This window comes from Gadus morhua, chromosome 14 (assembly GCF_902167405.1).
Source record: "Gadus morhua chromosome 14, gadMor3.0, whole genome shotgun sequence".
Taxonomy (NCBI): domain Eukaryota; kingdom Metazoa; phylum Chordata; class Actinopteri; order Gadiformes; family Gadidae; genus Gadus; species Gadus morhua.
In genome coordinates, this window is record NC_044061.1 from 21,089,519 (window position 1) to 21,104,618 (window position 15,100).

Below are 15,100 nucleotides of genomic sequence, written 5' to 3' on the forward strand. Positions count from 1 at the left end.
GCCCTGGATTACACATGTGTTGTTTGTGGATTTAAATGATAATTTTTTATGCAAGAAAACTAAACATTTCCGTGAAGAAGTTTGATAATGTTAGGTTTTATGTGAGGCCGCTTTGTGAACTACAGCTCTTCGCGGCTCTCGACACGAACGATATACGTCACCAGCCGCACTTGGAACTCCGGTGTGGGTGTCGGATTGACTCGGCTGCCAGATCAACTCGGGGGCCTAGATGTGCAATAATGACGCACTTCCTGGAAACGCTGTCTTTTAAATGCGCATGCGCGTTTCATTCATTCCCATGTTATTCCCAAGTATTAACGATCTCCTTTTGTTTTCTAATCTATGAATAATAATCTTATGTACAAATTATTGTTGCCTATACTTGGGTTATATATAAAAGAAGAATCGGTTAACTCCATTCACTTAACGGGTTCCCTAACAGGAACTGGGTTACATATGCATTCATCAGTGCTTTCAGACGTGTTTCCAATGGCTTTGTTTGTGCGAAAGAACGGGCTGCGTTCAATGAAATCAAAACCAAAACAGATTGAGCCTTCTTTTTATGTCCATGATTGAGCCCCGTTTATAAACAACCCTTCCGGGTTTTGTCCGTTGGCAAGTGTCGATACGTCATCTGTAAGCGCAGGACCCCGAGTCGATTTGGCAGCCGAGTCAATCCGGTATCCACACTGGTACAGACATGGCGATCTCTCTGCTCCACTTCACCGCTTTTTTCTAAGGGGAGGATAAAAGCATCGAAAGAGGGGAAAAGCATTTTAAGTCGGGGCATGTGGAGAGTTTCAGTTAGACATTGTCGTCTTGTCCACGCCAGTCGCAGGGAGCGTGACGTCACATACGAGACATGTAGTCTTTCTCATTGTGTTTTCTCTACAGCCTTTAACGGAACGTTCGCACCATAAACCGTCAAACTGTCAAACTCTTGACATGAAAAATGATCATTTAAATCCACAAACAACATATGTGTAATCCGGGACATATAGATTTGAGATTTGAGATTTCAGACTTTATTGTCATTGTGCAAACTTGTACATGGGGTGGTGCTCACCACCCACAGTGCAAAATAAAGCAGTGCAAAATGCAAACACAGACAACAACAATAAGCAACAATAAGTTAATAAATATGCGAATATAAAATATGAGTGTGGGGGGGGGGGGGGGGGGGGGGGGGGGGTACACTTTCAACAGCAGAGTGGTAGAAGGTCTGCAGCAGCTTTGTCCCCACCTGGCATTTTCTCAGCAGTCTTAGAAAATATAGCCTCTGCTGAGCATTACTGAACACAGCAGCCATGTTGGTGTGTGCCAGGTTAGGTCTTGAAGGAGGAGACCCTCTCCACGCAGACCCCGTCTATCTGCAGTGGGGCGAGGACACCTCTTGTCCTGCTCCAGTCAAACATCATCTCCTTGGTTTTGCTTGGTGTTCAGCAAAAGCTTATTAGCTGAACACCAGGCTGTGAGCCTCTGGACTTCTTCCCTGGATGCCGTCTCGTCACCGTTGGAGATGAGACCCGCCATCACTCATGACTCACGTCATCCGCAAATTTGACGATGACATTTGAGCGTTGGGCGGGGACGCAGTCATGCGTTTAAAGAGAATACAGGAAGGGGCTCAGCACACACACAGCCCTGAGGGGAGCCTGTGCTGAGTGTCAGGGTGGAAGATGTTTGTGTCCCCATCTTCACTGTCTGTGGACGGTCCGTCAGGAAGCTGTAAATCCATTTACAGGTTGGGGCCGGGAAATCCAGGTCAGTCAGCTTCCTGATGGGAATGTTCGGCAAGATTGTGTTAAACGCCGAACTAAAGTCAACCAAAAGCATCCTAACATAATTCCCCTGTTTGTCCAGGTGACACGCTGCAGTGTGGTTGACAGTGGCGATTGCATCAGCTGTCGACCTGTTTGCTTTATAAGCAAACTGATGCTGGTCGAAGGTCGATAGAAAGACTGGGACCAGAAAATAATAACTTTCTCTCCATTGAAACTCATTCTTATTTTTCGTTCTCATAGGTCCCATGGGCTCTACCGGAAGAAGCGTGACTTCGCCACTCTATAGTGTAGCTCGGAACCAGATAGATCATTTACATTGCAAAACATAATGGGAACACATTTTTTGCGCAATGTATAAAATGCATAACCATTTTGCAAAACAAAATGCAAGCTGTAGGCCAACAGAGAGCAGTGTTTATGTAGATACAATACAGGGAAAGGGCTGGTATCTATGGACACATTCACATAACTTTATTCATGCCACTGTGGCCACATTTTTTTATTTTCTTGGGTGAATTTATGTTTGTCAGCAGGAGTTGCCCTACATAGCCGTTTTGACAATGGGCCTCAGGAGACCGGCTCCCAATGGGTAGCTTAGGGCTGTGATGAACTCCCACTCCCATTCAGGGTGTTGGCTAACTGGTCATTCAGGTGATCGGGGCTCAGCGGACATCTGTGGGTGCTCACATATAAAGCGTATGGGAGCAGTGATGTAAATTATTTTAGTCTATGCTATTTCTGATAACATGTTTCAAGCTAACCACTGTTATGAATGGTTTCTTCATCACATAATGGATAGCACCATATAAGTTTTTAATGATTTTATAGATAAGTTGAAGACTACAAACATGGCCACTTTGCAGTTTCCGTTTAAGCCCAGACAGAACCAAGGTTTACCTGGGTAAATTAGAACATGTAGGCGTGGCCTATTTACCGCTCCGCCCACTCCCTATATAACTGTTTGTTTACCTGTGTTCGAGAGACGCCTCATGGGACACCTCCAGAATGGGAGATGCTTCATGAACCACCTCCAGAACGCAAGCCCGTTTACCTTGTGTCTCTGTTAGAATAAACCACGTTGTTGAACATTTATCACTCTCCGAGTCATACCTAGCACGAGACCACCACACCACAAAGGATCCAATTAGTTTTACTTCAGTGGTGGATGCAATTAGTGTGTGTGGTGAGGAGATGATTTTTAATTCCCTTTCCAATACATCGGAGGTCTTGGAATATATTGAGATGTTTTACGTCACTCTTAAATACTGTGTGTGGAAGGGGTTGTATCAATTGAATATTACATTGGGTTTATAAAAATCTTGAGTAATGCTTCGGGAAGAGAACTGCTGCTACTTTTTTGTCGCAGATTTTATTTGCCAAGCTTCGGAGAGAAGGCAGAATATTTAATTGAAAACCGAGCTGTAAAATAACATATAATAAGGACATTTTATATCTGGCCACTGCACCAAAAACTGTACTTTTGGAGTCTTGTACACCCATAAGGGTTTTGGCACTCTTTGTGCATGGCACCGTTGTTTTTTACAATAAAATACATAAATATCACATCTATAGTTTGTATTTAAACAGGAATGCTTTGAGCATATACATATTGGGTAGGGTGAAAGAACCTAAGGTGAGAAGCTAGGATTTGGCCGGACAAGAGGGCGGCACAAAAACTCCTAAGGCAGGCAGACAGGCAAAGAAGAGAAATAAAAATGAGAAATAAACAGGAATGGAAGGTGTGGAGAGGGCCCTTTCAGACACCGAAGGGAGGTTCTTTCATTCGTATTTCAAGTACGTCTCAATGGCTCTCTTCTGCTTCTTCTTAGGCCGGGAGATAACAAACCACATTACTTTTCGCTTAGAGTGCACAGAAGTGCAGATGTGTTGGAGGACTGAAGGGAGAGCTAGTGTCAGAGTGTGCAGGGGGTTTCATCAGGCATTTCATTACTAAGGGTCGTGAGGATGGTTATTTGGGCCTCGGTCAAGACAACAGAAGACATAGTCTGGTCTTCTTCATCATTAGACCATTACTTGGGTTGATCATAATTTGTCCTTGCATCATTTCTTTCTTTTGTGAGAGGAATGAAGTTCACAAGATGAAAGGTTAGATGAGTGAAATATATCGAAGCAGCCGTGGTCAGAATAGAGTCTGCGTCTTCACTTTATCTGTGCTCCTCTCCACTCTGTTGTTCAATCTCAAACACTGAATACCCATTCCATTTGATGCATTAACTCTCGCACTTCAATTGTAACAATAAAGCGATGATGTCATAAGACGCATCAGAAATAGAAGAAAAAATATAGAAATAGAAATAGAATAGCTGATTATTATTGGTGTTAATGAGCGGCAGATATCTTTGGTTTTGTCCAAATCCACCACAAGAACATAATAAACAACAAATGCTGCTGAATGATCACATGGTGGTTTTCATCTGAGTTGACATCCCTCATTTCAACATAAGAAGCACATAAATTATATTGGACATGGGGTAGGAGTACAGATAAAGAAACTATTGTTTATGATTATACAATATCCATCCAGGTACTAATGCAACTGTGATGAGCTATTGTATTGGAACCTTTTGTAACGACTTGAACTGAATGATTTTTGTTTTTGATTCATCTTTAGAGACAACTGTGGTTACAATTGGAGAAAATAGCCGTAGGTGATGAAGAATAAATGTCTAGACAGAAATTGCCTCTCCATCGGGAACTAGGCAACAAGTTTTGGAGAATAATAATTATTTCTATGAACTGTATCTACGTGAATGAATAAATAACAACAGAAATATCTGTCATATCTCTATCTGCCTAGTACTGCATTACATGCATCAGTTTGTGAAACGACTGACTGCAGCCGGTAGCTGCGAAAATAACAAAAATATGGATGGTTTACACAATTACCTACTTCTCCTCTGCTATTAGAGCTCCCACCGCTGTCGTCATGTAATGTACAAACACAGAATATATATTTTTAGAAACCATGTCTCTATAGTACTGGATGCAGGGTGTCCAAACCATATGGATAGAAGACACCAGGTGCTGTAGTTTAGTCTGGGGGAACCTGGCTTCCCACCAAAAGAACATCCACATACCAGCGATGCATATGCGTGTGCTCATTTTGACTATGGGGTATGAGCTTTGCATGATGGTTTCATTCAGAGGTGTGGCAGGAGATACATACGCATGCGTTTCTCTTTAAAATGTGTGTTTAAACAAGAGGGAACATTCGTTGAAGGGCTTCCCATTTTAGAAAACCCTTGAAAGAGCTTTTCTTTTCCGGGCGACACTCGAGTTTAATAAACGGAAGCAAGAATGTGCTCGGGACACTTTTGGGAAGAGGAGAATAATCAAGATGGGGTTTTTTTGTTGTGATTTACTGGAGAGCGTGAGGGAGGCCGAGCAAGATGGAATTTGTACAAATCATCACATCATCAATCACAAAACATCCAAGATCAGTCGGAAACTAGATGGGTAGACCTTATAGAAAAAAATATTTGAAAGACTATTGTTTTTTAAGGATGCTATAACAAGATCTTGAATCAAAACTTCAGACAATGATTCTTATCAGGCAACGGCCCATCTAGCAGTAATATTAGTTTATTCTCTCTTCTCTGTTCAAGACCAATCAATATCATACCTTATTACTTATCAGTGCTTGGTGATGATTTGTTGCTACCGCAAACCCCTGCTGAAAACAAGTACTCCCTGGTCAGTCCTGTATGGAACTCGACTGACATATTGTTGTGTGAGTGGTAATAGATGCAGTGCCACTAGGTCCGTCTGGGCCTGCCCAAGGCCATATGGTGGTGATGCATTTGGAATATAACTTTTGAGTTGGTTCCAGGAATATTTATTCAGAAGAATGCCTGCAGAATGTTGAAATGAATGTAGGGTTGTGTGTGTTTACACTGTGTCAATACTGTATGTTGAATAGGTTTGGATAAAGGGAGAATGCTGTCCATCGAGATACAGGCTTCCATCCCAAATATAACATTTCAGTAAATGTTAATTTCTCACAGGGTAAAAATTTACTGACAGATTATTGGTTTCCGAAATAGTTGATAAAATCCAATTTTCTGAACACATTGATTGTCATTTGTCTCGGGGAGAAAGATTTATATCAGGATGTTGAACAACTTATTTTTAGCTGTTGTCAATCAGGCTCTCATAAATCTTTTATCTCTCTTTTTGCATTTTCCACACACCTCTGTTCAACTTGCTTCTGCTGATAAATTATCCAAATACATTGCCACTGTATGTTTTTGGCTTACATTGAAAACATCCCCCAAAACATAAAGTTGGACGGTATTTGGGTACAGTATATTCACAACTACTTTTACATTTACAATATTGTTAGACAATGCACATGTATTGCTTCCATTCTGTATTTCAATTCAAGGAAAAAAAGAATCCCCCACTTTATGTAAAACACACAGAATACTGTATAACAATTCCATATTTGGCCATTGGCTGACATGTGCGTTGTCAGGTGCCATACAGTCTGTGATTGTGCTTGTTGGATACCAAATGGATTTTGGCACATGGTGAGAGCTATTAGGCTGCTGCCGGACTCAAACAATGTAAACAGATTGAGCTCACTCAACACAGTGCAGTCTTGTCTCCACGCCTCAGTTCACAACAAGAGGTGTCCATTTTTGGACGAAGGTGATGAATGATCGTCAGTATTGTTGTTTTCTTTTCTTGACCAGTTCAGGAAAAGAAAGTAGATCATAAAGATACATTTACACTTAGTTTTTGTTACAATTATTATTTCATACATTAAACAGAAAACATTTAGCTGATCAAGCCAGGTTAAAAACAAAACTAACTTGTTGTAATTTTGCTACAGCCAAAATTGGCTTTGCTTTGCGAAGCCGGTAAAGCCATGATCTTAATTATTATCATTATCATATCTGAAGGGCTTATTTGTCCTGAGCTGTTGAGAATAATTATAAAATAATAATTATCCTCCCTCAATGAGCCTGTTAATAAAGAATGTTCTCTCCCTCCTCATCCTTGTTTTGTTTACAGCAGTTCAGCCCATCTGCTAGCCAGATATGAATTCTTAATGTCTTTGCCCCCTAGCTGCCTGCTGTCAACAGACACGGATAATAACAGAGATACAACATATATTATATAAATAAATAAATAAATATATGTTATACATTACTATGTAATATATCATATTATATAATTGTATACATACATATATAAATACATATAGTATGTAATGTAATATTTTATATTATATATAATATATTATTATATATAATTGTAATCATACACATACATACATAGAAACATACCTATATATATATATATATATATATATATATATATATATATATATATATATATATATATATATATATATATATATATATATATATATATAAAGCACTTTAATGTCCCCAAGGAAAATAACGGATTAAAGCTTTGGCCCATACTTTGTAGTTGTTTACGTTGGACTGAGACACCAGTCACTTGGAAGTGCATCGAGTGGGCGACATGTGAAAAATAACTCATTTTCCTAGTGTGTGTGTGTGCATGGAAAGCCTCTGGGGTGAATATTCGGAATATTCAAGCCCTTTGTAAAAGTTCCCTATTTTCCCTTACGGGCCTGACATAAAATCTTCTTGAAGGCCCTTCTGAAGTCTCTGTTGAAGATGGTGTATATGATTGGGTTGAGGCAGCTGTTGCAGTAGCCAATCCAAAAGAACAGGTTGAAGAGTGTGTCGGGGATCGGGCACTTCTCCCTGCACACGGCATGGAGGCTGTAGGTGAAGAAGAAGGGGAACCAGCACAGGACAAAGACCCCCATCACCACAGCCAGCACAAAGGTGAAGCGCTTCTCCCTCATCTGAGCCACTTTGGTTTTGGACAGGGAGACGTGGCCGCCCGGCGGAGGCAGCGGAGAGGGCAGGAGGAGGTGGTGGGAGCACTGGTCCGACGTCGACACCCATGACAAGGAGGGGCAGGAGGGAGCGTGAGGAGGCGGGGGGGGCTGGAGGGTGTTCGCCGTCCCTTTAACCCTCCCCGCCTCCTCCTCCTCCTCCTCCTCCTCCGTCGCCGCCCTGCCGCTCGCTCTCCTGGAGAACACGCAGGACGGGCCGAAATAAGACAAGGACGAGGAGGAGGACGTTTTGGTCTCGGACTTGCAGCTCTTCTCCTCCAGCTCTATGTCCTCCACCTCTCTGCGCCGGTGGCCGTCGCCGAGGCCGCCCCCGATGGCCGAGCTGTGGCGGCACACGGCGCGCGGGCTCTCCGTCTGAAACCAGGACCGGGCCAGGCCCGAGCCGCCCCCCTGGAAGTTCCCGCTGGCGGGGTCAAAGCAGGTCTCCGAGTGCGACGGCCGCCGGTCCATCCCGTTCTTCGCCACGAACACGGTGGAGGCTCTCTGCTTGGCCACGCGGTAGATCTTGCAGTAGACCAGGATCATGATGACCCCCGGGGCGAAGAAAGACACCAGGCAGGAGGAGAGGATGTACCAGGTCTGGTTGTTGAGGAGACACTTCTGCTGCAGGGTGTCCTTTTCGTCCGGCCGGCTCCTGTCCGGTTCCTCCTGATGGTGCATGAGCAGGGGCGGCGATGAGATGACGATGGAGATCAGCCACACGACGCTGATCATGGTCTTAACGCGCTTGGGCGTCCTCTTGCGGTTGTAGCTGACGGCCTTGGTGACAGACCAGTAGCGGTCGAGACTGATGGCGCACAGGTGGACAATGGAGGAGGTGCAAAATAGAACATCCAGAGCGAGGTAGAAGGAGCACCAGGTGGGACCAAAGAACCAGTAGCCCATGACCTAGGAAGACAAGAAAACGTTTTAGTCATGCTTTTAGCCATCAAGGGCGCCATCTGGGAGTCAGGGGTCCTATGGTTCCTCTGCAAGGTGGAGGTAAAACATTCACTGTGAGGAAGTGGTTTGAATCTCTTGGCCAAAATGATGACTTCAAAATGTAGCTGAACTAAACACATTTCACATTGAGGCTGAATCATCATATCAAACAATAAATGTTTAAATTGAGCACTAGATTGAATACAATAACCTGAATTGATGAGCTGCCATCCAGACCGGCTGTATAAAGGAACAATCGGGTCTAAAGAGGCCAGATCTGAGAAAAAGCCTGTAACAGTCTTTTGTTTAAATACATAGAAACTAGGCACAAAGCAACATATTCACCGCTCTATTGATCCTTTATCACGGTCTGGACAGAATGCACATGTTGTTAATTATGCACAGGCAGTGTGAGAAGTGTGCAAACCCGTACGCGAGTTAACGAGTTGTCTACTCATCAAGCAAATTCATCATCGGAAATGGTTTTGCCGACATCTTACAAATACATTACATAGTGTGCTGTATGATGTATTTTGGCAACATTTTGGAGCAGGATATGTGATTAAATTGCACCGTGGAGCACTCATGCATTGTTGTTGAATGGCTGCATAAAAAAGGCTAATTTGTCAACATTTAATGGAAGTTTTACAATAATGACGTCCAGACATCGAAAATGAAAGTGAAATGAAAAGCAGCTATAATAAACTAGAAATTAGTTAGTCTCAGAGGTACTTTGGGCACACAGTGAATATGAATATGAATACACACAAGAGTATGGTGGAATTTGTGGATATCAATTTTATTAGATAGTTTCATGGAATTTATTTAAGGTTGCAATTTGAAAAAACGTTAACAATTATAATTTTTGGTATTTCCTGCACCTTAAGTGTGCACTGCAGCAAGGAAAAATACATTTGATCAAGCATAGAGCACAAGCCTAAAGGAAAACGACAGTGTTTTTCAACCTGGACACCTCTATTCCCCATTATGTTGGGTATAAGTGAGTATGTTGACAACAATCCTCATTTTTAATTGGTCCAGTATTGAACGGGTGCGCTCAATACAACCCGTTCACGGCTGCAATGTATCCCTTAAGGCCAGTAGCTACCTGTCAATATACATCCTCCATCAGTGTCTGGTTTTTGAAACCTGTTATGCTCAGATTGTTAGTGTCTGATTACGTTAAGGAAAGGTTACTTGGAGAAAATACAACTTTTTTGCTTTGTTGTTTTATCGGGTCTGTTTGTTATATTCTAAAAGTTTGCAGGAGGAATGAGATTGCAATGACAATAGGAACATTGCTTGCAACAGCTCATCTTTTCAGAACATGAGATTTCAGAGCGAGACCTCTTCTTGAGCCTGTCAGTGGCAACAACAAGCTCTTCTAGAGGACATACTCGATGGAACTATTGGCACCCCTAAGCTGTGAATAGGCTGCTAAGGCCGAGGCGCTCTCTCTAAACACTGGAACATTTTCAAAAATTGCATCAAAGGATTTTTGGAAATAGGGTCAAGGTTGAAAAACCCTGAAATGATCTTTCAATCTGGAGTATAACAACCAATCATGAGCAGAAAGAGGCCAGGGAATGAAGCATGTAACGTAGGAGGGGAAACTTCGGGCAGCATATCCAAAAGCAAGACGATCTGGCAACACCTGCAAGACCGTAACCACAACCCAACCTCCTGACTTCAAAAGAGAAATCACTGAATGGTAATGAAGAAGAAGAACATTTCCATGGATTAATCATCTGTGGCATCCCGTCCTTTACAACACAAAAGAAAACATACCTTTTAGGTTAATCCCAAAAAAAAAAAAAAACTCACCTCATTGGCCAAGGAGAAGGGAATCACCGAGGTGGCCACCAGGATGTCTGCAGACGCCAGGGACACTAGGAACAGGTTCTGGGGAGCACGCAGAGCTCGGCTGGTGATCACGGCCACCACCACCAACACATTGCCCACCACTGTGCCCAGGATGATCACCGTGACCAGCAAGACGATTGCCGTTGATGCCCACCTGGAGTGCGGCGGTTCAGGATATTGTGGCGAAGGGACTGTGTGGTTTAAGCCCTCCAAAGAAGAGTTTTGCACCGATACCGTTGTCATGAAAGGTGGCCCGATCGCTGTAATGTCCATCTTGGCTATTCCATCTTGGTTAAGATCAACATAACAACACCCCCCCCCCCCCCCCTTCTCTCCTACCACGCGTAGTGATCCTCTCAATCCCTGTGAAAAGAAAGTATGTCAAATTACTATATTAGGGATATTGCAATCAGGTTAGACACACAGTCACAAATAAATTAAGCCAACAATGCACCGTGTAGTTGTAGGTAATAGGTTAGTAATAGGTTCATGAAATATATGAATGCATATTTGTTTAAGTTAGAAAGATGTATATAGTTACCTTACTGCCAAGAGTGTCATGTTAATCCCAAAAAAAGACCAGGTCACCTCAGTAGTTGTGCTGTCTTAGACCAAAAAATTGAAATGATGGGCTTGAAATAAAAATTGAAAAATATAATGAAAGAGATAAAAATCGAAAATGATGTCCACTACAAAGACAACAATTTAAACTTGGTAGAGGTCTTTCGAGCAGACAAATTCCGTTCAAGGAAAAAAACATAATAAAATAGACAATGAAGAGGTTGGAATATTTTTTTAAATAAACCAGAGTCCGAGGGGGATGGCTCAGAGGAGGACGAGGAATGCGAGTTTGGCGGAGGGAAGGAAAACATGAGCAAATATTGAGAAGAAGGGAAGCAAAAGAGGTCTCCAGCTCCATGCACAGCCAGCTCAGTGGCTGGATGACACTGCTGCTGTTACTGCTGATGCTTCTGCTTCTCCACGGCTGGAACAGAGCGAGCGAGAGAGAGAGAGAGAGGGGGGGGGGGGGAGAGAGAGAGCAAGAGAGAGAGAGAGAGAGGCAGAGAGAGAGTGAGAGAGAGAGATGAAAGGAGAGTGTGCAAGGAGTGGAGATGAGAGTGGGAGAGAGGCGGATGGTATGAAAGAAGGAGCAGGAGCAACACATGAGTGAGTAGGAGTGGAAAGAAGAGTCGGTCATAGTGGAGCACAGGGGAGACAGAGGAGTTGAGGAGGAAGAGGAGGAGAAGGAGGAGTGGAGAGAGAGTAAAGAGGTGGATGAGGAATCAGAAGTGAAATAGAGGGAAAGAAGAAGCTCAGCAAGCGTTGTAAGACCCATGAGGTGGGGGCAGGGGGGGGATGGGGGGGAATTTAGTAGAGCTCAGAGGGCTAAGACAAGGGGATGCCAGACACAAGGGAGACGAGGGAGACGCCAGGCTATTGGAAGGGAAATGTCAGGCTGGCTCGGAGTGGTCGGTGAGCCTTTGTGTCACTCCTGTGGGGAAACCTCCTTGGAACTAGAGGTGACCGTCGCAAGTTGTGTCGAAGCGCGGCGAATGGCATGCGCCAATTGCGCCATGGTTTCCGAGACGGAGAGGCAGTGGCTCTATGCGATGGCTATCTGTGAAGCAGCAGGGCTGTGGGAATTTTCTGACAAGCCAATTGATGTGCATGCAATGACACTAATCTGCCTGTGGATTTGAAAACAGATGTTTAAAGTAACACAGCCAGCACTGTCACGTCATTATCCCAAGGGAATGGGGATGGGGAGCGTGGGGGATAAAAAGCAATCCTACGAAACCACGTCTCCAGTGAATAGTCCGCCTATTCTAGTATCGTCTGAGCAAACACATATTTCATCTGCCACTGCACTCGGTTAAGACCAGGAGTTCAAATTAACTTTTTACTTCTGAAATGGTAGATGAATGCATAACAAGGCCTTATTGTATGTATGTCTGTATGTATGTATACTGTATGTATGTATTTTATGCATCGATTTTTTTTGTATACACACACACATTTATACAGGTCGATAATTGGAGATGAAAAATGTGTGATTCCACTTTTTTGTAACGTTTTCATATAATGAGGGGAATGTGAATTTGACGACCCACTGTGTCAGAATGCTATCGGTTCCCGCCTCTGTTGCTCAACAGGATGTTTCTGCAATGGAGAGGCCGCAGGTCTAGGATCCTCAGCCCAAGTATCTACCTTTAGTTTAACAGTACTTTAGTGTCTACTGAAACGGCAGCCTCCTCTACTGCAGGTATATACTACTCTTGTTGGTTCCGTCTCCCAAGATGGCGCCTAGGGTGATGCTTCTTCACATTCACAATAACTAGGCTGTGACTCAGCTGTCTCATAGGAAGCCATGCAGAATGTAATAGGATTAACATTTACTCCAAACTTTACTCTAGGCGCTAACCAACTTAAAATGATGGATTTTCTTAATTTGACCAGCCACATGTCTAATCTAGGATTAATTAAGTATATATTATTTCACTTTATCTTCTACAGCAGAGAGGTTCCATAATCTGTAATTAGTGGTTAAGCATCAACAGCTGCCACTCCACTGCCAATTACAGACTGATTACACACATGTGCACTTCTCATTTCATCACCCTCCAGTGTCCCTGCACCAGCACACTGCATGTTGAAATCCCACATCAAGTTATAACCCCCGTGGCTCCATTCAGGGTCGCCAGTGATCACTCTACACTCAAGGAAACATTCCTCTGTCCCTACACCCCCTCCCCGACACCTCTTTTGGTTCTAAACTGCGTCCAGCCGTGCCTTGTGGGAACTCTGCAATCCAGCCCCGGTTCACATGCAGGACCTCAGTGACCACCATGTCGAATGAATGAGGTCCTTGACATTTGTGAATGGACTGTGTATTGTTAAGGGACAATCTTCAAACATTCTGATGAAAAAATGAAGATCTAAAATATAAATAATATCCCACAATCCATTTGGGCCGCTGCTGCAAGCCACTCACAGGTCACAAAGCCCAGTTTGAAGACCAATCATCGTTTTCTTAAATGTGTTTCCTGCCCTCCTGCGTGGTGAAAGTGTAGCGCTGTAGCTACAGTTCTCCCTCTGGGACTGCTTTTAACATTTGACTCGTCTGTTATGTTTTCTGAAGCCCCCATTGATGTTGTCATGTGTAAATGGCGATGAGTCATTACTTGATATATATATAAAAAAAAAAAGGGCTGGACTATTTATAAAAAGAAATGAGGCTCTCTGACAAGAAGCTCTGACATCGACATTTTCTCGCCTTTACCACTGTACTGGTTGAAAACGCCTTGAGTGGTTGGGTCTCATTGTTTAGACACTAGAAATGTAGTAGGCTATTGTTGAACAAAAGGGGTGGCTTCACGAAAAGTTACATAATTAAATCAGTGGCTCCAATGTGGACAGTCTGTTTTGATTGTTAAATCTCCCTTGCTTTGTATGAAAGTGTGAAAACATGTAGATATATCTATCAAAGTATCTTTGTTGCTCAAGTTATTTGTGGGGATGCAACTAACAGTCTCTTCAGGAGCCCTGGCGTATGACATTTCGATTGTAACATTTACAGAAGCAATTATGTGCCATGACTCATTTTTTTGTTGATCGTTTAGCACCTCTCCTGATACTCATGTAATGAAACAAACATTCCCTCATTAAAGAACCCAATCAGCCATAACACTTGACACGAAGCCCAGGGCCAGCATACAGCTGACTCACCCTGGAGCTTAAGTGGATTGCTGCACTCACTGTTTATAGGAAAGCTGCTGATTTCTGCACGACAGCTCTGCTGCAATATAGACATTAGCCTAACCAAAGCCCCCTTCCATTCCTAAACTCACACACACACACACACACACACACACACACACACACACACACACACACACACACACACACACACACACACACACACACACACACAGTTAGGGTGAGAAATTTTGGATGGGAGTCATAGCTCTCTTACTGACATGGTCCTAGAAGAGGCAGAGGCAGCCAGACCGATAAATGGAAAGTGATACACTATAACAATAGACATCGAGGGAAAAATGAGTTCCACGCTGCAGCAGGCAAACTGGTCAGGCTCATAAAGAACAATTTATTTAACCTTTATTTAACCAGGAGATGGCGTGTTTCATGTTAAGGGCACCATATCTCGCTGACACATGCATGTTATGAATGAACGTGTCCTTTATTAGAGTGTTATGTTGCTGCACAGCGGCAAAACGTGGAACAAAAGCCCAGACTGAAACTGTTTCTTTCCTCCTCTTGCGTCAAGGCTTTCTCGACGCAGAGGGTGGCCTGGTTTCATTGAAGTTAGTGCAACCGGGACATCGTACCCCACTTCACGTGACGGAAGCTTATCAACGTTGTTGTCCTCAGTTGACATAGAACAGAAGCCTTTTGAACTAGCCTCGTCTCTGTCACGCCAGACTGATCCAAAGGAACCAAAAGTAGCAAAGAATACATTGAAATAAAGTCTCTGTTACATATTGCAAGGTCCTTTAGGGAGAGAAAAACGCAGTGATGGCTGAGCAGGTATTCAACACGGTTCTGTACAGCAATGCTCCAGCAGCTCGTGGCAGGGCGGGCCTCGCTCCTTCTC

At 43.3% G+C, this 15,100-nt stretch overlaps 1 protein-coding gene and 1 long non-coding RNA gene across 2 annotated transcripts in view; one reads left to right on the forward strand and one right to left on the reverse strand.

Annotated features, from left to right (window-relative positions):
* LOC115558199 (uncharacterized) overlaps positions 1-4,804 on the forward strand; it is a 10,306-nt gene extending 5,502 nt beyond the window's left edge. The window contains exon 3 of the long non-coding RNA XR_003979303.1: positions 2,025-4,804. This is a non-coding gene — a long non-coding RNA (uncharacterized LOC115558199). The remainder of the gene's footprint in view (positions 1-2,024) is intronic.
* A 2,392-nt stretch (positions 4,805-7,196) lies between these two features.
* Positions 7,197-10,804, reverse strand: LOC115558194 (alpha-2Db adrenergic receptor-like). The gene is made up of 2 exons (XM_030376080.1): positions 10,450-10,804; positions 7,197-8,592 (listed from the first exon to the last, which is right to left on the reverse strand). The coding sequence occupies exons 1-2, from the start codon at positions 10,759-10,761 to the stop codon at positions 7,393-7,395; spliced, it is 1,512 nt and encodes a 503-aa protein (XP_030231940.1). The 5' UTR covers positions 10,762-10,804; the 3' UTR covers positions 7,197-7,392.
* Positions 10,805-15,100: the final 4,296 nt, after the last annotated feature.

Coding starts and splice junctions, on each gene's coding strand:
- LOC115558194 (XM_030376080.1), bottom strand. CDS start 10,761: ATGGACATTACAGCGATCGGGCCACCTTTCATGACAACGGTATCGGTG. Junction 8,593..10,449: donor CCTTCTCCTTGGCCAATGAG/GTGAGTTTTTTT, acceptor TTGTCTTCCTAG/GTCATGGGCTACTGGTTCTT.